The 27,678-nt window shown below is 38.3% G+C and overlaps 1 protein-coding gene across 13 annotated transcripts in view; it reads left to right on the forward strand.

Annotated features, from left to right (window-relative positions):
- ppfibp2b (PPFIA binding protein 2b) overlaps positions 1–27,678 on the forward strand; it is a 79,924-nt gene that overhangs the window by 21,754 nt on the left and 30,492 nt on the right. For 7 of the 13 annotated variants that reach the window (XM_088339724.1, XM_088339723.1, XM_088339727.1 and 4 more), the window contains 6 exons: positions 9,499–9,585; positions 10,698–10,811; positions 16,898–17,044; positions 22,853–23,080; positions 23,883–23,975; positions 26,797–26,889. In XM_088339724.1, the coding sequence (XP_088195850.1) occupies positions 9,499–9,585; positions 10,698–10,811; positions 16,898–17,044; positions 22,853–23,080; positions 23,883–23,975; positions 26,797–26,889 (762 nt within the window). Of the gene's footprint in view, positions 1–5,130; positions 5,260–9,498; positions 9,586–10,697; positions 10,812–16,897; positions 17,045–22,852; positions 23,081–23,882; positions 23,976–26,796; positions 26,890–27,678 lie in introns of those variants that run through there. The other 6 variants (XM_088339730.1, XM_088339732.1, XM_088339736.1 and 3 more) reach the window with 4 other exon arrangements.

The following is a 27,678-nucleotide window of genomic DNA, read 5'->3' on the forward strand; positions in this document are numbered from 1 at the left end:
TGAATTTAGTTTAAAAATAGACTCATCACAGAAACATCAAGATCGTTCTAAAACAAGATACCGGGAAAATATAAAGCCGCATAGCTCACCTAAGTTCTCTTGCAGCCATCACGTTCAATAATGATACGCAACCATGGTCTTCTTACAAGCGTGAATGTATTAAATCCAACCGTGTAAAATGTTTACAAACACAGACTAGTAAAAAATATTTTCTTTATGCTGTAGTGCAACCCAACGTATGATTCACATTAATCTTTTTCAGCCAATTGCAGGCTTTGTTTTGCTCCGCTTTAGCCTATGCGAGCCTGTAAATGATGAAAAGGATCAGCCTCCTTTACCCCTGAATAACTTTAGCCAATAGTGACTGATTCAAATGATGATTGACACATTGGTTAGGAAATGAAACGCTGGTGTATATATATCCCAACATACACCGCGGACTACTTCGCCTTCGGGGGGAAATCTAGTCGGCGGCTGCTTGCCTTAGTTGCAAGACTTTGCGACTTAATATTGATCCATATATAAGGCGCACTGTATTATAAGGCGCATGGTCAGCTTTTGAAAAAAATAAAGGCTTTTAGGTGCGCCTTATAGTCGTGAAAATACGATACAGTACAAACGCCAACCCAAACTCCATCAACAATGAATAATGAAGGGTTTATCCGAGCGCATCTAAGAAGTGCATTTAATTGCACGCGCATTATAAGGACCTTGACGGAGGCTATAAAGATGACACAAGCGATGAATAAAAAAATAAATCCAAATTCCGCTTCTCTCTATTAGATGACGCAAACACAACACATGCTGATTGACACCCTTGTTGACTCAGTATAGGCCTTTGTTGCTAGGAAGCAAAAGGCAAACATAAGCACATTGTTTTGAGCCTTGTTCTGTCCACTATGTGGAATTTTAAATCTACTTATTGTTTCCATCTTTTCCACTTTATGTTCCTTCAAGCTAAACTAGTGTTAAAAGGTTAAACATGTTAGTGTTTTACAATTATCCTGCACCTTTAGGGCTTCTGTCCACTGTCCATTCCATGCTAAAACACAAACAAACCTAAACAGAGGAAGTGTTCTTACTGGAATGTGTGATGACTTCTGGTTTTAAATAAAGCAACAAATTTGAATGGTCGTGAAATATACAGTCTTATGCAAATTTCGGGTTCCAGCAATGGTATAGTGTTATGGCAATCATTTAATGGGAAGACGTGCAAAAAAAAAAGAAAATTTCAATGACAACACCATGATTTCATACTTGAGACACTCAATTTCCATACCTAAACAAAGACACTTCACCACGGGTGGGCCTAATGGGGCCTTTCTTGTCCATCAAGATGCTTGTGCCCCACATTTGAAGTATCTCTCATCCATTAGCTGTGTTTGTCACACAAAAAACACATTTTTCAAATTAGTTTTTATTTTTTCGAATAATCAGCAGTTTGATTTAAATTGTCTCAGTCTTCGGCTACAAGGGGGGAGGGAGGGGGCGACTACAGCGCTTCTGCGGCTACTTGCTGAAACGCTGTATTACTCTCCAAGCCAAAATTGGTTAAGATAATCCATACTTTTTCAAAAAACGTTTTTAACTGTTGTTATCTCCGAGCTTGATTAAATAATCAAAAAAGCGGCACCTCTCGTGTGAGTTATACGTTGCAGAACCCATAGTGAAGGGGTTCATACATTACAATTGGTAAATGGTTTCCATTTAATATAGCGCTTTTCAAGTCAATGAAGACCTCCCAACAATTGTCTCATAGCGAACATTTTTTATGATATTGAATACATACTACATAATATTATACATAGTTACACATATTTACAAAGAAAGACGGTACACTGAGAGAGTTTTCAAAGCTTTAATAATAATATTATAACCTTTATCCCAAACCGTGCCTGTGAAGGGTAGCAAAACGCTACTAGAAACACGCTCGCAACACAGTATATGGGTCTGTTAAAAAAAACATACCGTGCATGTAGAAACCACGGTAAACAGTCCTCATCTTCCTCCTAAAATTGACGTCATCAAAGTCATCTTCCTTAAGTATGGGAAAGAGACTTTGTCGTATAGACGTCGTCCCACGCTCCCTTGTTCAAAAACACGCTAGCAACACGCTCGCAAAGTAAAGTTTACGTGCAGTAGCTCTGTTTCCTTCTTTATCGGACTGCTCGATTGCGTTTAGCTTGAAAGCTGCGTCATGTGCCTTTCTTTTTGCAATTTGCATGATGAGGATATGTCTACGCTAATTTATTTTGTGCACAAGCTAAGAAGTTGCAGTCTTCCTCGGCGCATATATTCCACCGGTCTAAATCTTACCTTTTGTACTCGAGCGCCGCTGGCGGCCGTTAGAAAAATGACATAAATTGGCCGCATCACTGAATAAGCCGAGGGGTTGAAAGTTTGGGGAAAACGTAGCGGCTTATAGTCCGGAACTTACGGTACTTATGTTTTGGTTCTACAACTCTTGCATCCAAAAAATTTGACTACACCCATGAGTATCGCCATCAGAGAGAGGACAAGGTGTCTCTGTAGTGCGAAGTGGAAGGAGAAGAGGACGACGAGGTGAGCGGAGAAGATGAGGTAAAATTTTGGACTATTTGATAAAGTTTCAGGAGCGAGCAGAGAGAGTGGGAAAGGTGAGATGGCACAACATTCATTTGGACAGGTAACTTAAAATTTGTTTTACCTGGTTATATCAGTATCAGAAATTATTTTCCCCCCATTTTATTAACACTCCACTTATTGAAACATAAATATTTTGTTTGTTTGTTGTACATGATTCAATTGTTTGTTTGTTTGTACATGATTCAGATTGAATCGTTTCTTGTACATGATTCAATTGTTTGTTTGTTTGTACATGATTCAAATTGAATCGTTTCTCCGGCGCCGTCACGAATGGCAGCCACTCCAGCAGCTCCCGTGTTATTTTCCATTGTTCTCAGTTATTTTCGATTGTTCTCAGCTTAGGGATGCTGCTGGAAAAGTGAATTTCCCTTCGGGGATGAATAAAGTATCTATCTATCTATCTATCTATCTATCTAATGTATTATGTTAGTAGCAGGGCAGTAAGCCATGTGATCATCAAACGCTTTGGATATTTGAAATAAAATTAGGGTTTGATTCACTTTTTACCATTCTGTTTCTATGGCAAATACACAGTTGAGTTTGAAAAAATTTTATTGACACTTTTAACGGCAAATAAACAATGTGAGGTTTGAACAATTTTTATCGACACTTTTAACAGCAATTAAACATATTCACAATTTCATTATATCATTTTCTAACAATATGAGGTTTGAACCTACAGTTTTTTTGGTTTGAACAATTTTATTGACACTTTTAACAGCAAATAAACAATGTGAGGTTTGAGAAATTTTTCTCGATACTTTTAACAGCAATTAAGCATATTCACAATTTCGTTTTATCATTTTCTAACAATATGACCTTTGAACAATTTTTGTCGACATTTTTAACAGCCATTAAACACATTCACAATTTCATTATATCATATTCCAACAATGTGAGGTTTTATCGACACTTATAACAGCAATTAAATACATTCACAATTTCATTATATCATATTCTATCAATATGAGGTTTGAATTATGTTGGTGTCGTTGTCACACCGCCACATTGGAACGGACTGTTGCATCCAGCAAATGAACCATTAAATAGTTTACGATTTTGTTCAAATGACATCTTACAGTATAAAGCGGGATCGTCCTCATTAATTCTGTGAGTTATTTGATGATGACGCATCACAGAGGCGCAAATGAACGAGGAATCTTAACTAATGCTTTCACTTCCAATACCGATGATGTACTCAGATGAATATGTACTATAAAGTAAGTCTGTTTCAACTGACCGATAACGGATAATGGATAATGAATAACGAAGATAGAACAATAACCCTTAAAAACCCCAAAACCTCTCAACAGCAGTATTTGTAAACACATTTTCTTTGAAAATGCAGGAAAAAATAAAAAACTTAAAGAGATGAAAAACATGTTGAGACAACAAAGAAGACTCCAACGCTATTTTAACACGCAACACAAAAGGGGGTCGAATTTAATGATGAAATCAGAGAGATCAAACAAGAACTAAAAGCTCTGGCGGAAATAAAGAGCAAAGGCAGAATGTCACACTTTCACTTTACCTCCAGAAACCTTGTTAGAATATGATATGGTGAAATTGTGAATGTGTCCAATTGCTGTTAAAAGTGTCGATAAATATTGTTCAAACCTCATATTGTTATAATATGATATATTGAAATTGTGAATGTGTTTAATTGCTGTTAAAACTGTCAATAAAAGTTTTCAAACCAAAAAAATTGTAAACACATAATTTGTAGTGTTGTGCGAGGCATGGGAATTACCTGATCTGGGTGAAATACTGCAAGTTCGTTCAACACAAAGTTTGGATTATGACATACATGTGAAGTAAACAACAATGCTTGTGTGTTATTTCTGGGGTGGAAGTTATGAATGCAGGTCGCTTCCCTTGTTGATGTCATTAAATTAATTTGACTGGAACTCTGAACGCACAGAAAAGAAATGCAGTTATGTTGTCCTACAGAAAAAACCTTGAAATAATACACAAATGGCTGATGTAAAGAGTGAAAAGTTTATCTCGCTAGTGTGAATATTAAAAAGGTTTGTAGTAACCTCTTTAGCAGATGTGTGTGTGAGTGACTTGACTTCGAGCCAAGACGGACGCAAACCGATGACAAAATAGGCCAACTTTTACGCTCACCCCCTCTTTCTGGGTTTGGCCATTTGGCTGTAAGATAGACAACTGCTGCAAGGGAATAACAAAGCTGAGAAAATACAGCAGAAAGTTAGCTCAAAGTATGTTAAAAAAAAGGGTAGGAATGCACAAAAAAGGGGTCCGAATATAGATTAAAAAACTCCATTGTTTTATGCACATGAGGAAAGAAAGCTCGAGTTGGAAAGGGCAAAACACTGGGAGGGGGTTTTCTTGTCAAACAACAGACATTAAAAAAACACAGCTGTGAATGTCTTGGATTTTAACACTAGACAGAGCTTTTTGTAAGCAGAAGACTTGTTGTGGGATTGGTCTAAATAAACAGGGAGAGGGGCGTGGGGAGAAGAGAGAGAGGCAGAGGCATACAGACACACACATATCCTCACATTCTGAGCGGTTGAGATAAAATCCTTGAGGAAATAGACAAGGCAGCTATGGGCTGGGAGCATGGAGACCTCCATTGATGTCTACAGGCACTTCTCGTGGCTCAGAAAGGTATGTGCTTAAGCTCAGGTTTGGCATTTCAGTGCATTTAGGTTACATACTTATTTACAAATGTTTCATCATTACTCTTCATTACCAGATGAGGAAAAAATGTGTTGACAGGAAAAGTCTGTCAGGCAGGAAGATAATTCATTGTATAGCTTGGATGCATGTGACTGTCTTTATCTAAATGTTTTGGGGTGTTTTTTTTTAATTTGTGTCAGTTTAGCAAAGTTGTCACAGTATTTGCAGGGATGCTTAGCTAGGGCCATGCTATCAGGTGAAACCAATTACTATCAGCTGATTCCTGTTGACATAGCGCCTAAAACTGGGGTTGGATCTAAATTGTAATATTATGGATACTTAGCAAGTACTTAGATCAGATAAATTCCAAGATCAATACTGTCTTTTGATTTTAATTCACTATAATATTGTTATCAATGTAAGATAAGTAAAATCTTGGGCCCAAGCCCGGCCCAAAATTTGGCCTAAAATGTCAATCATTAAGTCCGGGCCGTCTGGGCTTCTCTCTCTCGAGTTTTTTTTTTTTTTTTTTTTTTTTTTTTTTTTTTTTTTTTTAAATCCATCTGTCATTGTTCTATGTTTCTTTTTGTTTGTGGAGATGCACACGAGTCAGCGGCCGCAAATTCGCGCGCACGCTTGACGGCACTGACTGATACAGAGAAGAGGGTGCGCTTTGGAGGGGGCGGAGTCTAAAAAATCACCTATCCTTCTTCCGTGGTCTTGTTGACATTGTTATACAGTATTTTGTATATTTGTTACATTGCTGCTTTTTTGGTTTGACTCTCTAGACTTTGTGTCTTAGAGTTTTTGTCATTCAAGTGTTTTATTTGTCTACTTTTTGTGTACATGGTATTGTTTATGGGCAGCAAGGCGGCGCAGTGGTTAGCGTGTGCGGCACAGTTCTGAGGTCATGAGATGGAACCCCCTGTGTGGAGTTTGGATGTTCTCTCTGTGCGTGCGTGGGTTTCCTCCGGGCACTCCGGTTAGCTCCCACATGCCAAAAACATGCATGTTAGGTTAATTGGCCGGACCATTTGTCCCTAGGTGTGAATGAGCGAGTGAGTTGTCAGTCTCTGTGTGCCTTGCGATTGGCTGGCAACCAGTTTGGGGTGTCCCCCTGCCCACTGCCCGAAGATAGTTGGGATGGGCTCCAGCACCCCCGCGACCCTACTGAGGATAAGCGGTACAGATCATGGATGGATGGTTTTGTTTACACCATATGCACATTTTCAAAACATTGTGACATGGAGTTATTATAGTAGTCATGTTATCTTTGTTATATTTGTGTTTACGCTACATTGCTGCTCTTTTTTTGGTTTATCTCTCTTGTCTTTCGTTCTATACTGCATTGCAGTTATAAAATGATATACCATTCTCTGGGCTGTTTTTGTCATAATTATAAACTACCTCCAGGGGGAAGATTTCATTTATTCTATGATCATGTGATTTCCAAGCAAAGAATATCCGTATCGATACTATTCTGTATTTACTTGGATCGGCTGGATACGAAAAATACCAGTTTCCCCCATGCCTACCTGAAACATAAGGATTTAATTGTGGTATAAAACTACCAAATGTGTTTTATTTACTTGCAAGACACGTTTGATGCAATAGCATTTTAAATAACACTTTAAATAGTTTCAAGCATTTCAGCAAGAATTTCTTGACCTGAAAGGATGCAATGTTAATGGGGACATCGATGATGATCATAAAATTTGTGTGCTTAAAACAGCAAGGCACAAAATTAACCGAAAGGAAATGAATGACATACTTCCTGTGATTTAAAACTCAGAATAAAACATGTGAAATACAGTAGTAAGGTAATATGAGGTCAGTTGTTTGGACCTGGGTTGAGTTGAAAATCAATTAACAAGTGTTTGCAGAATGAATACGTCATCAAATAAAGCAAAGGACTTAATCTCAGCAAACATCTATTAATAGCTTTTCATCGACTGTAGCGGTCAAAGTCATGGGACCTGAAACCCTTCAACAGTCTTATGTGATCATTGGTTATACCTCTCATTGACTTTTTTTTTTAAATGAAGGCTTGCCATGAACAAAATATGATGGAAACTTATGATTTTTTTTTTGCTAAATATGAATGTGACTCCTCTGAATTCTTATTGTGTGCTGCACTTGTGTAGTGCTCTGTTATTACACATTTGTTTGAATTTCAAAAACTGCAATCGCAAATTTCTGTGTATATTTGTATGTATGTATATAAAGTGGAGTGAATTTACCATTAGATTTCTATCAGCATCAGTGTGTTTTTTCCAGGGCATGTTTTTTACATTGGAAAGACTTTGTGGCACACCACTAACCAAAACTGAAATAAAATGACACTAAGCAGTATGTTTAATTACGATATAATTTATAATCCCCCCAGTTTTTACAGCACAGACACTTGACAATGACATAATATTTGCAGAAAATTATTCGTAAATGTTTTATAAAATTTTAAATTTTCAAAAGTGACATTGGATAATTTCTCTCGGCACACTAGTGTGTCGTGGTACAGTGGTTGAATTTCACTGCTTTAGTCTATATAAATCTTTGTGTGTGAATAAACCACTCCATTAAATATCCATTATGGTAAAAATTTCCGGTTTTCAATTAGCACACATTTTAAAATAATGTGGAGATGGGTTGTGTTTTGTGCTTGAAAATAGTGTGCGAATAGACCTACTGCTTTTTAATGTCAAAAGGTTGGCATAAATGCAGTCTCATTAGGTATACCTGTCGCTGGCTCTATGAGCTCTGTATATATCCATTATATTCATAGTATCTCCGGTTTTGCTTAAAATTTTGCTTTTGAGGGCTGTATATTTAATACAAGTAGTAGTAACCGAATGGTATTTAAGAATCACTAATCTTGTGCTATTGTTTTTATGTAAGGGGACATTTGTTGTAGAGATTGTGTATTATCATAGACTGTGGTTCCATAGTGCGATGTTCTGCTAGTCATGTTCACATGGTCCTGCGTGTTATAGTATTCCACATTCTTCGTTACTGGTGTCATATATTGCTCCACCCTCTATAAAAGTACATGCAGGGACATAAAACGTTTAAAAGTCATTTGACACCCCGTGTTTTCATAGAAGGTTACAATTTAGATTTACATAGCATGAATAAAATCCTCCACAAACAATTGTTGTATAATTTTATCTCAGTTATGACATTTTAAGAGAAGTTCATCCTTTCTTTTAAATTTTTTTTTAAGTTCTATTGAAAGTTGTCACTCAAGCCAAACGGTGGCAAAAGAATTGCTAGTTCCCTGTTGTCTGCTTTTTCAATTCCTGCTGACACTTTTCTTCAATTTCCTTTGTGAGCATGATTATAGCGCTCTCAAATTACATCCAAGCATGCAAATGTGTTAATGTTGTTCAAACTATGTAGTTTTCTGTAAAACTTCATGTTATGGCAAGCTTGTAATTGAAACGCATTGCATTATTGAGAAAGTGATCATAAATACAAAAACGTTTGCCGCTCGGCCCTAATTACAGCAGTAGTCCTCAATGATTTTACGCTGTTTGTCTGGTTCTACGGTGTACTCCAAGCGAGCCAGAAAGCATATTATTTTAAAAACAAGCATCATCTTTTTTACGCTTGCAGCTAGAGGATTCTTTTTCACCAGAAACTAGCATTGTCTCCGTCCGTGTCAAAGGGTAGTGTTGGCTTTTTTTAGATGTGAAAAGAACATGGCATTTAAATTCACAAAATGTTTTCAACCGTGTTCAGATTTTTTGAAATTAGCGTTGTGCGAAGGTGTAGTTTTGGCATGGATGGAGGGAATTTGTCCCCACCAATAATTGTTTTGTTCCCATTAATATTATGTTATCACTTAAAAAAAAAAAAGTGGCATGTCGCCAATTTCTGTGTGCGTTGAAATGGCTTATGTAACGCAATTATCTGAGATATTCTGTTCTCAATGGACTATTGTCTGCATGTGAACACAATCAAATTCAAAAACATAAGAAAAGGGAAACTGCAATTCTTAATGGTAACGTTCACTTCCTTCAAAAACAGAAATTCAAAAATAGGGTAAAACAATTTATGACTCGAATGCAATGTTTAAAACCCCCAATTCAATATCGCAAATTTTACATCTTACTACAATAAAATAGCTAAAAAAGAACTGTGCAACCAAGATCGCAACTTTAGAAAAAACAACCTCAACATCAAGCTTTTTTTTAATCACAACAATTTCTGCTATGTGTGGTTTTCCAGGTGAGCTTGTGTCCTGCTGCCAACAATGAAACCTACCAAGAGAGATTGCTGCGCCTAGAAGGGGACAAAGAGTCTTTAGTTTTGCAGGTAAACAATTTGTGAGTTGTGTAAATCTGGGGTCTCCAAAAATGGAATCCACTTTTTCGTGCATGCATGTATTCCTTTTAAGCATAAATGGGATTACTGGTAGTATGTAAGGGCTTTTGCCACACTTGATAAGCATCTCACTTACTGGTTCAGATGATGAGCCATGTGTTTCCAACTAAAACAAGCCTGTACAGCTCCCACCCATTCTGGCATGTGCTGGCACTGCTTGCTATAGTAGTAGAAGATCTTACTGTATAGTTAACATACTTCTTCATGGTTGTAATAACTAAATCAGAAAGGACTGACGATTGTAAAATTCAGCTTTAAATTAATCTTTCTTCACCTAGCCTGCAGGGCCTTTAATCCTGTCCATGTGCCTGTTCTTTTTTTCTACCCTTTTTGAATGAAGCATCTTTGTGTGTTTTAGTGCTCAAAGTGAAAAAACAATATCGTAGATATTTTGCTGTGGCTACCTTTGCATCAGAAAGCATATTGTCTGTGGATAGTTAAGTCCATTCGGTGTTCCAATTGCACCTGGTTCATTTTCAGGGCTATTCATGTCAATTTGTACATTTGTTAGCAGTTCTAATCATTAGATTTCCATAAGTAAGGGAAATTTGAACTTTTATTTCCATGCTGTTTTATTCCCTTTTCTTTTAAGATCCTAGTTTATTATTTATTGCTCTGACTGCAGGTGCTTTAAAACAGAGCTCAATTATATTTGCAATTTTCACTTGACCGTAAGTCGGTCCAAGGAAAAGGATTTCTGGTTACAAGTTGTGCTATATGTTACAAAATACCATTTTATTACCTATCATTTGTGGAATTATACATACATTTTCACAGAAAACTGTCTGTCTGATTACATGTATTACCTTGTAGGCTTGTCAGGAGGTGAGTGTCTTTTCATGGGGGTTATTGTAAATGACCTGCCCAGACTGCTGACAGACATAGTTGAGTAATTGAATGCCGTCATTGTTGGGAAATGTCATGTGTAATGTTTGCTTATTTCTCAGTGGATGAAACGGAACAAGTGGACGTTTCTAAAATGCCATCAGTTATTTGACTCATGATTTGGGTATTTAATAATAAATGACCCTGTTGACGATTAGGTAAGTGTACTGACTGACCAAGTGGAAGCTCAAGGGGAGAAGATCAGAGATCTTGAAAGCTCCTTGGAGGAACACCGGCGGAAACTAGCCTCCACCGAGGAGACGCTGCAGCAGGTAAACCTCACTCTCAATAAAAATAATGTATTTTCTGTAAAAAAAATGTGACGCCTGCCCCCTGCAGAGGACAATAACATTGAGAACATTTAGTGCTGAATTTGATATAGTAAAAATATTTAGTATGAGGCAAAATAATTGGCAAGTCCAAGATTTTTAGCTCTTAAACTAGTCGATTTTGTCCATCATTGGTGTATTTGACCTCAAGCTCAACAATACCACAACTGACTGTGCCAGTGAATCTGTTATCTGTTCAAGCTTCAGAACAGCCTTTTCAAAACCCAACCGTTGCATAAATATTCCACGGAAGCACCTATCCATTTTTTTTTTACAATCAATATAACATAAATTACAAAAAATGCATCATTGGCAGACATGGCTTAGGCATTGCTCTACCTAATCCAGTCATTAATGGGACTGACACTCAAAGATTTAAAGCTTTTGCACAAAACATATTTAGACGGCAGACTAATCCAAATATGCATAATCGTTTTCATTTTTTACATTTTCAAATTTCCTGGATTGTCACAATAAAGGGACCCACTGGCGACGGGCTATTTTTAGAAACTAGTCTATGGGGTGCTCCTATGGTTCTTGGGGACTAACAGATGCTTCCAAAAGTGGCAATAATGCCAAAAGGGAATTTAAGGCACACATTTGACTCATAATATAATGTATATAATATGACGTAATATAATATATTGGTTTCATTTATTCTTCTTCTGGAGTCTCACGAGAAAAAGTAAGGTTTTCACACTTGCTCCGGAACTTTTTTCTTCTTGACTCCCTTATCGCTTATCGCTTTTTGATTTTTTTCTTTTTCTTCTTCCTGCTGCTGGTGTTTTTTTCGTGTTTCTTTCAAACCTACATTTCAACAAAAACAAAAAAAGTTCAAAGCAAGGAAAACAGACAAAATGGACTCAATAAAATCAGCTATAAAAGAATGATTGAAAGAATGGACTACAAAATATAGAAAAATGCTGAACAAACTGATGGAAACAAAATGGAGCTAGAGGGTGTGCGGAAAGGAATTTAAGAAAGACTTAATGGGACCTAAGAACTACACAGTGAAAATGGAGAAAGAACTTGAGAAAATCAAAGAGGTGATCAAGCCATATTGACAGCTCATCAAAGAAAATCAAGAACCTCACAAAAAATGTAAGAGAAGATTAAAATTCTACAACTTAAGGCAGGTGATTTTGAACAAGGTGCTATACTCAATGATTTAATTATTCGAGGACTAAAAGTTCAGCCACGGGAAAAATAATACCAACCCAAACCAAAACATAGAGACATTGACTTAGCAGGTGATTTCTCAACTCAGAAATTTCAATATAACAGTTAATGAAGACCTTTTTGACCTCTGATTTGAACTTCCTTCGGGAGGAAAACGACCACCATCTGTTTTGCTGCGGGAGTCTTACCCATAGAGAAGCAAGGACCTATATTAAAGGGCCAAAAAGTCTACATTAATGAAAATCTCACCAAAATGAACGATAATATTGCCCAGAAGGCATGACAAATGAAAAAAAGGGACTGGATGGACAGCACTTGGACGGCAAATTGTAAAGTTTTTGTTAAAACAAAAGGAAGTCTCTCCCAGATCACGGCTAATCAAGAGAATTGAAGACCTGGACAAACTCGTAAAGAACTGAACACATCCTGTTTGAATATATAATATATATATATATATATATATATATATATATATATATAAAATCAAATTACAGTATATATCAGTGGGCAGGGTACATCCTGTACTGGTTGCCAGACAGTCGCAGGACACAGAGAAAGAAACCTCACTCGTTCATTCACACCTAGGGACAATTTGAACACACCATTTAACCTGACATGTTTTTGGAACGTGTGAGGTAACCGGAGGGCCCGGCGGAAACCCACACAAGCACGGGGAGAACATGCAAACTCCACACAGGAAGGTTCGATCTCATGACCTCAGAACTGTGCTGTTCTCGCTGCCATGCTGCCCTTTATATCTCATCTCATCTCATTAGCTGCACCCCGTTATCCTCAGTAGGGTCGCAGGGGTGCTGGAGCCCATCCCAGCAATCATCGGGAAGTGGGCAGGGGACACCCTGAACTGGTTGCCAGCCAATCGCAGGGCACACGGGGACAGACAACTCACTCGCTCAGTCACACCTAGGGACAATTTGGACTGGCCAATTCACCTGAAATGCATGTCTTTGGAATGTGGAAGGAAACCCACGCAAGCACGGGGAGAACATACAAACTCCGCACAGTAATGCCGGGAGCTGGATTTAAACCCACGCACGAGGTTCCCACGACCTCAGAACTGTGCCGCACACGCGCTAACCACTGCGCCGCCGTGCTGCCTGCCCTTTACTGTATATTTATATATATATATATATATATGTATAGATAGATAGATGTATATAATTTTTATTTTCTTCTTCTTTTTACTTTTTTATTTCTCTATTTTTATTTTCGAGGGTGTGACCTATCATATTAATCATCCAAAGTTAAAATACAGAATTTCGGATTATTCCCCTTTCCTAGTAGATAATTAAACGGCATAATGCCTGATTAAGAAGACAAAAAAGACTTTTTAAAAACTACAATTCCATTATGATTTTGTAATGATGAAATCTAATTGATGTAAATTCATAATCAACAAATACCTGTGACAATGAAATTAAAATGTATAATTGACAAATAAGTGAAAATGATATTCTTGATATTTACTATCCAAGTCATAATGAACCTCACTTGTGCCCAAATGTTCCAAGGACTGTAACAAGATAGCTTCTTCATAAACACGAACAAAAGTTATACAGAAGTATATAGACAAAATTGTAGACAAGTTTGAATGAGCTTGTTGTTTTGGGTGGTGGGATTGGAATGCGATACCATGAGTGTGAGTGCAATACTCCTAACGAGTTTCTGTGCTGAGCACATTTGAACTTGCCTGCCAGGAGACACAGAATACAGATGTCGAGCTTGACCTTGACCTGTGAATACAGTATGCTCATCGGAGCAACATTGGTCGGTGTGAGCAATGCCAAGGTGACATTGGTCGTTGTGAGCAAGGCTGGGATGCTGGTCAACAGCCTCATCGAACAGACGACACAGAAGTACACCCTTGATCAGGCTGACGTTATCTGGGCTGAAAAAAAAGCAACGGAAGTAGGAGCTGGGCTCAGGCTTTCACCTGGTCTTGTTGGGCTCTTGTAGCTCACTCTTTCAATCCGACTGTGTCCAATGCCTATTTGTTTCAGGTTTTACACATTGTTAGAGAGTAAAGAGAAAAGTAAAATACTTTATAGATTGTGATTCAAAAATGTTATCCTTTTTAAATTGATTGATTTTTATAATTATGTACAGTAAGATATGATTATTTGTTTATACTATTGATTGAAGAGGCATCCAAAGTCATTAAATATCGTCAGTAACTATTTTTATGTGAGGTAGAAATCAAGTGAAATGAAAAAAGAAACGATACATGTCCTGTTTTCTGTACTGTTTTTTCTAGATCGTTAAATGTTGGTGAGAATACAAAATCTTTTCTGGAATAACCAATCAACGGCAGATGTCTTGTGGGCTATGGCCATAGACATTTGATAAATTCTGCCTTAAGACTGCCGCTTATCTAGCTTTAAGCATGACTGGTGTTAGATTGCAAACTAACAGCCAGCTGTCATTACTACATAAATCCTGTGTGTGCATATTTGTGTGTGGCCCACGCGCTGAGGATAATTTTAGAATTTGAATTACAATTAGAATTACCGTAAATTCCGGACTGTAAGCCGCTACTTTTTTCCCTAACTTTCAACCCTGCGGCTTATTCAGTGATGCGGCCAATTTATGTAATTTTTCTCACGGCTGCTAGCGGCGCTTGAGTGTTGCTACCATTAACTGCCCTGTCAAAGCTATATTATTATTATTATTAAAGCTTTGAAAACTCTCTCGGTGTACCGTCTTTCTTTGTAAATATGTGTAACCCATGTATAATATGTATTTGCAACTGTATAATTTTGTAATGTATTTATTTGTATTTATTTTAGACACTTATTCTGATATGTTTTGCACGGGTGAACAAAAAATGAGGGGCGGAACAAACGCGGGGTGCCGAGTTTAAGTGGGGACCGCTAAAGCTAAGGGACAGACAAGGAAAGAAGAGGGGGTAAAAAGTTGGTTAAAGAAAAAGAAGTTGCGTGAGTAAATGTGTTCATCTGATATATTTTTCCCACCCTTACCTTTGGAAATATACACTTTTTTCCTTGGATTACATTCAACGGGACCTAGACTCTGCAGGTCTGCATCAAACCTTATGTATCGGTATCATTTTCCGTTCATTTTGCCGGCTGTGATTTTTGGACTTCGGACTTTAATGAAGGACATTTAGTTTCAATCGCGGGACTTGGGTTAATTTTGTATTTGTGTTACATGTTTAAATGTGGGTGCATGCGGCTTATATACAGGCGCGGCTTGTGTATGTACAAAATCGGTTTTCCTCTTAAAATGTGGTGGGTGCGGCTAATAATCAGGTGCGCTCTATCGGTATCTGTATTCAGCAATGTATGTGTGTAGCTATACTAATAATAATAATAATTTCTGCTCCCTTTATTGACCATGCAGTCACCATTTGGAATTTTATTGAGCTCTCTGTGATGAAATACAGCTGTGATCCATGTGGACATCTCCATGAACTTGCATTCTTTCATTAAGAAGATTTTGAAACTGCTGACATTGGAAATCACCTTTGACTTTACCCTTTTAAAATGCCTTGCTATTTATAGAATATGTGGACAATATTTGGTCCGTGTTGACTTTGAAGCAGTCTAATGTATTGTGTGTGGCCAAGTTTAAAACAGTCACTGAAGCTCCTTACGAGCCTTAGCAGTAACTCAATACAATTTCTTTCAAGAGGTGTTAACGGACTCATCCCAGCCACGCCCTGACTGAGTCTCTGGAACTACAAACAAAAAAGAACAACATATTTTACTTTTACAGATATTACATTAATAGATAGCCTGATGCGATCATCGCAAGTGTTGTGTAGAAGCCTGTAGCTCGGTTTCATCCCCCGCCCCCCCAAAATCCCTCCCATCCCCGGGGGCCAACAGTATTCCGATGTTTAGCGATGGGAAAGCCCCTAGCCCTGTCAGCTCTTTGAATGCAAATATGAAGAAATATGTAAACGATTGCACATGCTGTATTCTAAAAGTAAGGGGGCAGGTGCTAAGAAGAAAAACAATTTCTCAAATCTGGAAAGACTTATTTCATTGTCATTGAAGTTATTCTAAAGTAAACTTATTACCTTAAATCTCCTGAAAAACATTAATTCAAATACATATTCTGCTATTTTTCCTGACAAATACATATTCAGTTTAGGCTGTGGGTTTGGAGATTGCAGTATATGTATATTTTTATATGTTTTGATACATATATATATTCTTCCCTACACTTATCAACATATCAATTTCCCATAGTTGCCATAGTCACATTATAGGTTGCTAATTATTTGTCATTTGCTGCATTGAGTAAGGAAGATGGGAGAAAAAAATTAACCTGTTGGCTGAAACTAGCACATATGTTTAAGATGTTGATTATTAAACTCAGACCTTTAACGAATTCTGAGTGGATCTCATACTTTTGATTCGTCTGTAGCCTGTGAGTTTTTATTGCCAAGCCAATTTGGCTTGCTCCCAAACTCCGCTCAGTTCAGAAAAACGTCAACTCTTGAGTGACACACAATCGTAAATACCCAAAAAGAGGAAATTAAAGACAAACTTGTGTTTATCAACAGTGTAGTGATGGCAAAAGTTTTTTGTCCGCACCATCATTTTTGAATTGAACTTTTTTTTTGTGCCATACCACAGAGGCATTAGGTTTTATTATTAGAGCTCTTGACTTGTATGTGTGTGAGTGTGTATATATTTAGCTTCATCGGGTCTGGGTCTCCAGTCTAGTCCAATCTGTTCGTGTGAGAAGAAGGAACGAGTGTTTTTCTAGGTACATTGTGTTTCGACATTCGGTCCTGTATTCGTGCTTGTATATCTTGTTTTGTTTTTACACTCATCTCATTTATTCTGTCTTTGTATTTCCAGGAGCTGGTGAGCAAGACTTCGCTTGAAACTCAGAAGTTAGATCTGATAGATGAGGTTTCATACCTTAAACTGAAGTTGGTTAACGTTGAGGAAATGCACAACTCGCAACTGCAAGATCCCATGGACATGAATCAGAACAAAGCAGAGGTAGGATGAGTCTTGTGTGTGAGTGTGTGTTTTTGTGTGTGTGAGAGTTTTATTTTTCTTTATGTAGTTTTATATTTGAGGGGGGGAAAATGTGTTGCCACTTCATGCTGATTCAAAAGACAACTCCAGAAAACCTCTGTGTCCCTCCTTCTTATAACAAAACATTGATCTGCAAAATCGTATGTCTTATCCATTTGTGTCAAAAGTATGGATTTTACCCATGTGAGAGAGGTCGCAGGTTCGATTCCGGCTTCTCTGTGTTAAATGTCAAAGTGTCCTTGGACAAGACACTGAATCCCTAATGCCCCTGATAGCAGGTACAGTGGAACCTCGGTTTTCGAACGCCTCTCAGTTCGGACAAATCGGTGTTCGACCAAAAATTTCGAGAAAGTCTTGCTTCGCTGTTCGGTCAAAAAAATCGGAGTTCGAACGCCGGTACGCTAGGGTGCGATGCTGAGCGGCGTATGCGTGGTTTAGCCCCTAATTATGCCTCCAAAGAAGGTCGGTGCAAGCAGGACAGGTGAAAAAAGACAAGTTGTTCGTAAAACTATTGCCTTTAAGAAAGACATAATAGCTAAATATGAAAGAGGTGTACAAATTTCCGATCTTGCTAGTGAATACAGCATGGCTAAATCTACTATCAGTACGATAGTAAAGAATAAGGAGGCTGTGAAATCGAGTGATGCGGCTAAGGAAGTTGGCGCTATAAGCAAGCAACTGCCTCAAGTTTTGGAAGAGGTTGAAAAACTTTTGATGATTTTTCTCTCCTCACCGTCCACCACAAAGGTAAGAAATCCTATTCATAATCCTTTTGTTTATTTTTACACGTTCATGTTAGCTAACGCGAACGTACGATTAGCCTGGGTTAGCTTCATGTTTACGTTCATTGTAAACATTCAGGGTGTTGGAATGGATTAAAACGATTTTACATTACTTTTAATGGGAAAAACGATTTTCGTTGATCGATTAAATCGGTTTTCGAACAGTGTTCTGGAACGGATTATGGTAGAGAACCGAGGTTCCACTGTAGTTGCCTTGCATGGCTGACACTGCTATCGGTTAGTTATTGTGTAAAAGTGAAGTGTGAAGCACATTGTTTAGCGCTTTGGGAGGTCTTCATTGACGTGAAAAGCGTAATATATAAATGCAGACCATTTAAATGTAGATGAGTACCTGAAAGTATTTTCATACAGTATGCTCTTGTTAATCCTCAATTGGGATGCATTTTTTTTGAAAGTGTCCATTTTCTCCAAAATATGTAATCAGTTGCCAGAGTTGGTGAAGTTAATTCTACCACTCTCCTATTTATGAAACTGCCAATGAATTATAATTGGCAATCCTACACTTTTGTGAGAATACAATGGTGGGAAGGGTTGCTGGCTGGGGGATTTCCCACCCCGAGGTTTTGATGCTAGTCTGTTTCGTCTAGTAAAGCTCCTCTTAGCTCATCTTTTTGCTGCACATTTGTCGGCAAATTTGGGTCTTCTCACACTTCCAGACATGGCAATATCACTGTTGGGGCCCACTAGGATGCAAGGCTTATAGAACCAAGCCAGGTTAATTCCAGGTCTAAGCTAAGATCATACGGACACTGGATCCTATTCTGCAGCAATTCAGCAGACTTCAGGATTGCAAGCAATAATATAAGGGGCCATAAGGGGTTGTTTGTTTTAAGAAAATATCACCTATGTTGAACTGTGTTTTTCCAAGTTAACCTTCGACCAGTTTCTGTAGTCCGGTTAAATGTCACCCGTCTCACATTGCTTTGTTGGGAATTTTCTAAATAACTCTGGTTGAAACAACAGTGTTGTTCTTCATTCTCGTTTTATTAACTCAGTCCCACCTGCAGCTTTCGTTTTTGTAGTGTTTTCATGAATCCTCTGTATAGATTCGTATTATACGTGTACATGGTTCCAACTTGATTGTGTGTGTGTGCGTGTGAGTCCTGAGATTTTTTTTTTCCAAAATAGCTCTCCCATTATCTCTCCAGAATGCACTTCCAAATAAAGCTCCTTTTAACCATTCTGAATCATTCTCTCACATCTCATTTCCTTCCACAGTCATGGTTGACATTAATGTTCTCCTTTCACCTATTGAAGAAGTGTCTCATACGCTCCTTTACAGGAAGCCAAATGAGTCAGTCAAATTCGAAAGAGACAAGTACAGGGCCCCCACCCTGCAGTCCTCTCCCATGTATTGGATCTGTCATCCTAGTCAACGGTGAACATAAAAGGTCTGTGGACACACGCTTGAGTGTTGGAACTCTATAACAGGTTCAGTCAACCAAGTTCCAAATGTGTCACAGCAATAATCTTCAGCAGCTTTTTGCTCTGTTCGCCAATACGGTGTTTAGTTTTTTTGGTATACAAATTCATTCACTCACTCAAATCATCATGGCGGCGCCCTGTTCGGCTGCGGCTGCATCGGCTTGCAACGTTTTTTTTACACGTCGGCCATAAGATCCAGTCTTCGACTCAGTTTTGATGGCGCACAAAGTCGGCTCGAACTGCAGATTAAGATACGATCGCAGTTTTTTTTTTGCTGGATATGCGATCATCCAGACATCAAGCGCTCGGTGTTTATTAGCCACGGACTGCTATGTCAACAAGACCCAGCGGCCTACAAAGCAGCGAAGCAGAGTGGCAAGACAGCGGCGTGACCGCCGAACGAGGACATCAAGCGCTCGGTGCTACGACCACTCGACATCAAGCGCTCGGTGCTACGACCACTCGGGAGTGTTTATTAGCCACGGACTGCTATGTCAACAAGACCCAGCGGCCTACAAAGCAGCGAAGCAGAGTGGCAAGACAGAGGCGTGACGAGGAAGCGGGCCGGGCTAACAGCTAGGCTAAAGGCTAACCCCTCTAACATCCATTTTGCTCTCCAACGTTCGCTCTCTGGACAATAAACTGGACCATTTAACAACTGGAAGTGGCATCGAACCGCGAGATGACGAACTGCTGCGCTAAAATTCTGACGAAGACATGGTTAATCTTATCTATCCCGGCTGACGTTCAAAGAACCTGTGCGGGTCAGATGTATCGACATTTCGTTCTGTATACACGTGTACACGAATGACAATAAAGTAAATCTGAATCTGAATCAAATTTACCTAAACAAGCAAGTGCACAACCCAAATGATTTTAACATTTCGCAAACAAAAAAATGACATTTTTGTCTGCTAAAATTCAAAATCAGATAGTACTTTTGAAATGATCTGCTTATTGATTTTCTTATGTCTCTCATTCTAGAAGGAGCAAATGTTAACAGATTTGTGTTTGTGCAGAAGCAAAACGATAATAGGCAAAAGAGGAGTTTGCGAGCATGTCAGTTCTAATTAGCAAATATGTTACTTATTGCTGCTGAACCACAGCTATCCATGATTGACAAACAAGAAAAAGACCTGCACATGACTATGTACAGATGGGAGACAATAACTGAATCACCCATTTGTATAAATCCGGTCCAAAATTATTTGTGCTTCTGAGTGGAGATTCCTGGTGCAGTGACCGACACGAAAGAAGACGGAAAATGGCAATGAAAATCTATCTTGATGTTATGTCTAAAAAAGACATTCATGCACTGTATATGGACATTTATTTACCCGGTTTGTGAACTGCCATGCCAAATTTATACATCTAATTGTTAACTACAATGCCATGCAGGCGACATAGGGTACAGATAAACACTTACTGTATGTCTTTCAAGACCTTCTCGCTGTAGGTCCCCCAAAAATGTGACCTTATTTTCCCTTAATATTGGTTGCATTGTCATTGAACATCTGCATATTGTGTTGTTTGTGGGTATTAACAGAGCTGTAGTGTAATGAACAATACCCCTAATCCAATGTCTATTCCTCTAACCCACCTTTTTATGTTGGCTTGGAAAAGCCAGGAACGAGTATTGAGTCAGAAGCAAGGAATTGAAAGCACACAACTGGCATGCAAAACCTTTATAACCATAAACCAGTGCATGATTGTAGTAATAATAATTTGAAATGCAAAATGAATGTGTTGTAGAACATTTCTTATACTCCATAATCAGTATGTTTGCTTTATATGTGTTGTACTTTAATATATTGAGTATAACTCACAGACATTGACTAGCATTTGCCTTGACCTATGCTGCTTATCTGTTTGGCTTGTCTTGTGTGCCGTTTAAACATCGTGACAGCCAGCTGCTCTCCCATTTTCCACAAAGCCCCAATTGTAGTGTGGACGTGTGTGAATGTGAAGGCGTCACATGGCATCCAGAGCCATCGCCAAAGGGTATGCTGGCTAGCAAATGTCAAATTTGTACTACCAGCTAGATAGGTCTAAGTCTATTCAATAGGTTTGTGATGTTGTAATTTGTGCGATGTGAATAATATAACTTGAATTTGTGGATTTAATCATATATATGGCTAAAGTCACATAGGCTTCTTACTTCTGTATCTCAAACAAGGAAGACACTCTTCACACTGCTACTGATTATTCCTCTTGTGTGATAATATGTGATTCATGTTGCATATAATATATTTTTATAGTAATTAAATTGCATAATTTGAATAATGTGAAAAGTTTTAGGATTGTCAAAGGGATGGGACCAAGATAAGCCCTGTCTTTTTCTCGTCAGGCCTTTTTTCCTTCTGTTTTGTCAATTGTTTTTCAAAGCTGTTAATTTTGAATTCATAGTAACCTTGTATCTGATGAACTGTGGTGAAAATCAAAATGTCAATCAAATCATGCTGCAGAAAAATGTGTGGCTCAGTAAAAATAGATATTTATCACAAGTTTTTTGCAGGATGTCATTTTTATTTGGTACAAATAGTCTAGATTTGTTACATATTCAAAGAAGAACTCATTTTATTTTGTCGTACAATATACATAGCACTAGTGACTCTAAGAGATGCAATCGCCACATTTTTTTTAGTGCAAACTATTTTGATGACATTTTAATGCACAATACACAATAAGTACATCAGTGCTCCGTAAGTCTAATGAATGGAAAACCTGTCAAATGTGGTTTCTGCCCTATATTTTTAGACGACAGCATTGGAGCACTTTTGACATCCCCACAATAAAAAATTCTGTGGAAAATAGGGGCAGATTACTACACAGACTCTAAAGTATTTTTTTTTGGTCGTTGTTTCCATTGGTCGTTGCCACAATATAGGTCCAAATTTCATCTGCTTGTCATCATTCTCTTGGATTAAAAGGAACCCAAACGACTGGACAATGACTCTGGGTTAAAACATTGGGAGTACATTGTAAATATGGAAAAAAGTACCACAAAACCAACCGTTTTTCTCCTTTTGTTAATTGAATGAATAAATATATCAATGAAATGTGTCCCCCAGGGGGGCACCTAAAATGTTTTCAGGCATCACCACGGTGTTTTGTATTTAAACCGCATGGTTTTTGGGGAAGAGAACTTAGCTGTTTTCCCCTGTGCCCTGCACATGGGAGGAATTTGGTGACCATGATCAAACACTCGATGCCTGTGGTGTTGCTCTGTTTTTTTCCAAAAAGTGCCCCTATACATCTGACGGCAAAAGCAAACTGACGATTGCCAGTGGAGTCACGTCCTGGTGGCACTGAGTTTGCACAATGCTTATGGATTCCTTTGGGAATTCTGCAAAGGAATATTAGTTGTTTTTATTTGTTTGTGTCTTTTTTTCCTTCTGCCGAGGCAGGAAATCCCTTTTCCGTTGGTTGCTATGACAAAAATATACAGTTTCTCGTTTTATGATCTTACAACTAACTGTGACATTCCTATTTCAATTTTTTGCTCTACCATCACCCACGGTTCATGGCCTCTCCTTTGCAGTGTGTGGTAAATCTCATCAGCGAGCTCCAGGAACAGATGTGCAGGTTTCAGGAGGAAATCAGCACTCGCATTCAGGAGAAGCGGGCCCTGGAAGATGGCAGCATCCAAGACGGAGAGCCAGGGTCCGAACAAGACCGGGGTCAAAGCTCAGTGGTTGCCTTAAGCCACACAAACTTGAACCTGTGTGATTCTGGTGCTTGGAATCACAACGGGGGACTGACTACAAATGTAGGGAGACATTATGGATGACATTCTTCTTTTCTGATGCAACCCCCAAATCTCCCTACAGCTTTACCTCGCCCCCATTAACCTGTCTCCTCTTCCAATATAAGAAAAGAATGTGGGAAATTGAACTAACAGCTTTTAGTGTGTCTTGAGTCAGAAGTGCCCTGATTCTTGCAGAAATTGATACTCAATGTTTTTCCACATGCTTCCCTTCCACAGTGAAGACAACTGGTCAAAGCACTAGTATCATTCACTTCCAGTCTAATTTAAATTGGTCTTTGACATCTATAGCAGTTACAGGCATTGAGTCAAGATTTCTGTTTCAGGTCTATCTCTTGTTCTAAAGCCACTATGTGTATTTGCAGTAGTATTTGTCTTGTGTTACTTGCATGGCTGCATTTTCACACTAACCTGGTTAATGGCTTGTCCAATAAGGAGGATTGCCCACTGAAGATGTTTTATCTAGATACAGCATGGTTGACCTGTTGAATACTAAGCCATTTTTGTTCGTGCTAAGGTTGTGCAGGCTTTTCATTTTCATACCTGTGACTACTGCTATAGTTAGCACCTCCCCCTTTAAGTTTTGAAATAATTGTGTTGGTGGCTATTTCCGGGTGATTTTCATTCCTGTATTAACTGCAGTTTCTGGCTGGGACGACCTTTACATTTCAATCCGTTTTAACCTGTCATTCCCTCCCATAATAACATGTACATTTCTTTCGAAATGATTTTTTCGGTGCCCCCATGAAATCCCCCTTGGCAATATTGCTGTCGGTAAATTTACATTATGTTTTCTATTTTTCAGCAATTATTGCAGGAAGTAAAGCAGCTCAAAAATAAAGTGGAAGAGCTGGAGGGAGAGAAGGAACAGTATGAGAGGCAACTTCGGGTCACAAAGGTATAATACACGCCTCAGAGAAATGTTTCTTCGTCCGAATGTCCACCCTAGTTCGCACTGGCAGTGAAACGAATGCGGTGGAGATCAAGGTTTTTATTTTTTTCCCCGACAAAACATGCAAATTATAAGGAAGCTGAAAAATTACAATAGTCGCACATCAGAATGAGCGTTATATCTTTTGTATTTCATTTGGGAAGCTAGCAAATTCTTCAAAATAACTTGACATCTATTGGACATCTAAAAGATGAAAAAGGTAGCTCAAACTAAATTAAACATGTCAAAATAACAGCATGTCCCAATAATGGAAAAAAACAAATTCCTAGAAAATGAATTCATAAATTATAGCCATAAACAAATAGCAAGCTGTTGTTTGCATGTATCAGTGGGTCGCCACATACCATAGTTGTGCTGTCAACTTAAGTGAACACTTATGATATTGGTGTATCGCGGGTGGATATTTCCAAACTAGTGCTGCTCATATAACACATCTGGCATCAATTTATTCCCGATGTTAAGAGGTTTAGCCCTTTTCTCTTAATTAATGTATGACTCAGTGCATTACCACATTCTGTTTGGTAATTCGGACAGCCAGCTCACAGCTCAATAGCTACACGTCGATTATTCAATATGAATACAAATGTTTTTAAACATTATTTTGGTGATAATGTCCTACATATGACCAAGTGAGTGTCAATGTTCAATATTCTCAGAGTGGATTCCGTTGAGCTATAATTTCACAGAATATTTCTTACCTCTACATTTCGGACACTCTTTAAAAATGGCACGATCCCTTAGTTGTGTACAATAGGCGTAGGCAGAAGTGCACATATGAAATGAAATGAAATGAGATGATCTGCATTTTATATTTGGACACAGAACCTATGATGACTATAATTTAACCATAATTTATTAAAGGAAAGTCGAGTTAAAATTTTTGAACTGTGGTCAATTATTTTGGCAATGGTGAAAATGTTCTCTGTAACTTCTTTAGTTTTGATTCAAAGACAATAATTGATATTTTCCTCAAATGCATTCTGGAACCGCAGTCGAATTACTGAGAAAGGCAAACAATATAAGTACTCGGTTCGCAATAACAACTTCTATTGCCTTTTAAAGCAACAGACACTTAAGGTACTGCTTTTCAGATATTTTTGAAGTATCTAGATAATTTTAAGTGAGGAATGTGAAACTGCTGAAGCAATAAAGTCATGGCAACAAAGCTTACTGAATGTGCAGCCCACTCCTGGCTAACACATTTTTGAAGCATCCTCTGTGCTGAAATGTATTACTTGGATTCTCCTCTATCCTTTATGATGTACTGTCCTCCCTATTAACCTATCCGTAAAAGCCTTCTCTCACTTGTCTGTTTTGCTGTCATTCCCATCATTACCCTCTACTCGTGTGTGCATGTGTGAGGGGCAGTCTTGGCGCATTACTTTTAAAACAGGTATTATTAATGGCTACATTTTAAAAGGTAATTCTATTATTATTGCAGCCTGCTCATTCTGGAAGGGAGTTTACCACTTCTGAGGTCGCTACTCAAGGTTTCTTACGTTTGTGCTTGATGTTTTGAGTTTTAAATCAGGGGATGGTGTGCCCTGTGCAGTCGTTTTGAGACATTTGGTGATTAGGGGTTTTACAAATAAATGTGACTTGACTTACCCCCAGATTGCTGACACCAAAAAGTAGCATGTTACTCTAAAACTAACTCTCTACCCAAAAATTACCGTGTATAGTCGCATTGGAGACGACCCCCTAAAACAGCTTACAAATAGCCACATAATAAATTAAATAGACGAAAATGTACACCAACCTCTAGAAGAAAAGAAGCCTCCATATTTCTTAGCTTGTGCAATCTTGAGGTCTTCTATACAAACACTTAGCTGAAACAATCCGTATCAATTTTGTCTCAGGGCTTCAAACCACTCAAATATCTCCTCCCTTTACTGCTACTGTCCAAGATGGGTTTTTTTTTCTCCAGCCATGGTGTCTTGTGAAAATGATTTTATAACTCAAGAGACCATTTTAGCACACATCTGGGAGGGCGGCATTAGCTCTCATATGCCCCCAATAAGCAGGTAGGTGCCTTGCATGGCTGACTCCCTATTGGTGCATGAGTGCGTGTGTGTGTGAATGGGTAAGCGTGAAGCACATTGTAAAGCCCTTTGGGAGGTCTTCATTGACTTAAATAGCGTAATAAAAATCCAGACCATTTACCGTTTATCCGTAAAATCAGGTCTTACATTTGCCCCGTTGATTTTGTCGTTTTCTGTATAAGCCTCGTCCCCATCCCCACACACTGCCTACTATTTGCTACTGGTGACGCACAACCAAATATGCACTTTTAAACTGACTCCCTAATTTCAGTATGTTATTTTGTAAATTCCGCTTGGATCCAATTCCCAAAGGTAAGGGGAATATTCCAATGATAAGAAATTCAGCGTTCTCGTCCTTTGTGCTTGAGACAGGGCAACCGTTACTGTATTAAGTTGTACTTTGTTGTTAGATATAAAACCCATACCCTTCCTCATTGTTGCTGGCAAATTCAGGGTCAAATATTACATCATGAGCGGAGTAAGCACAGTTATCAATCAGAAGACATTGTAATTCATGATCTGGGATTGATAAGTAGCGGAGTTGTAACAACTGTTGAGTTACAAAATATTTGTAATAACGTGTCACGGTACCCGTTACAGAGAAAAGCAATTGTATTCCGGGAACAAGTTCACTTGTAACGTGTTAGGCCTAAACTACTGGGTAGGAGGTTCTTTTTCTTCCATTCTACCTCTCTGTCTCTTACTCTCTGCATGTGGGTTACCAGTCGCTCATGACTCAGCTCTCTAGTCTCAAGCTGACTGCAGGACACACACAGTTGGAGAAGCAACAGTGGGAAGAGCGATGGCACAGCTCACAGGTGCCTCCCCTTTCTCTTTTTCTGATGCCTGCTTTTCAGTTTCCTTTTCAGCCTTTTTCATAACCACGTTTGTTTGTTTATTAATCACTATACAACATTGAACTACTTCAGTTGTTCAGTTTCTAACCGCTTATCCTCACGAGGGTCGCCGGGGTGCTGCGGCCAAATACATCTTACTTGGGGCTGTAGGCAGAAGACGCCCTTGACTGGTTGCCAGCCAATCGCAGAAAACATTACTTAATTGTTTAGATTTTTAACTTTGCTTCATATTTTCCAGAAACAAATTACGTGCATCCATGTTCCACACTTTTGTTCAAAAGTATCAATTGAGTTCCAACATTAGGTATTAGTGCAGTAGAGCTGGGGATCTTTTTGGAGGCACAAAATTAAATGATAATTTAATTATTTTTTTGTTTAATTAGGATTAGGTTTTGGTTTGTTATTGCATTTCATTGGTTATCATCTTAAGCACGACATTTGTGTTTGCTTGTTATTAGAAAATATTTGAAGTAAAAGATTGTTAATAAGGGATGTCTATAGGGATTCCAGTCACATTCTTTATAATGCATTAACTGCACTAATAAGAGCGTTGTCTGTTTTTCTTTGTTTTGAAATCATACCTCCAAAGTTATTTATGACCTGAAAGTATTCCCAAATTGTAAAAAATGCAAAACTTGAGAAAGTAGGACATGGTTTTTGCACATAATGTTTATATATTCCATCTATATTTTTTAAATATTTGTTGATATGATGCACTTTGAAGACAGCCTGTCTCGTCTTTAACTTCCT

The sequence above is a fragment of the Urocampus carinirostris genome, chromosome 7, assembly GCF_059441175.1.
Source record: "Urocampus carinirostris isolate Australia breed hairy pipefish chromosome 7, RoL_Ucar_1.0, whole genome shotgun sequence".
Lineage (NCBI taxonomy): Eukaryota > Metazoa > Chordata > Actinopteri > Syngnathiformes > Syngnathidae > Urocampus > Urocampus carinirostris.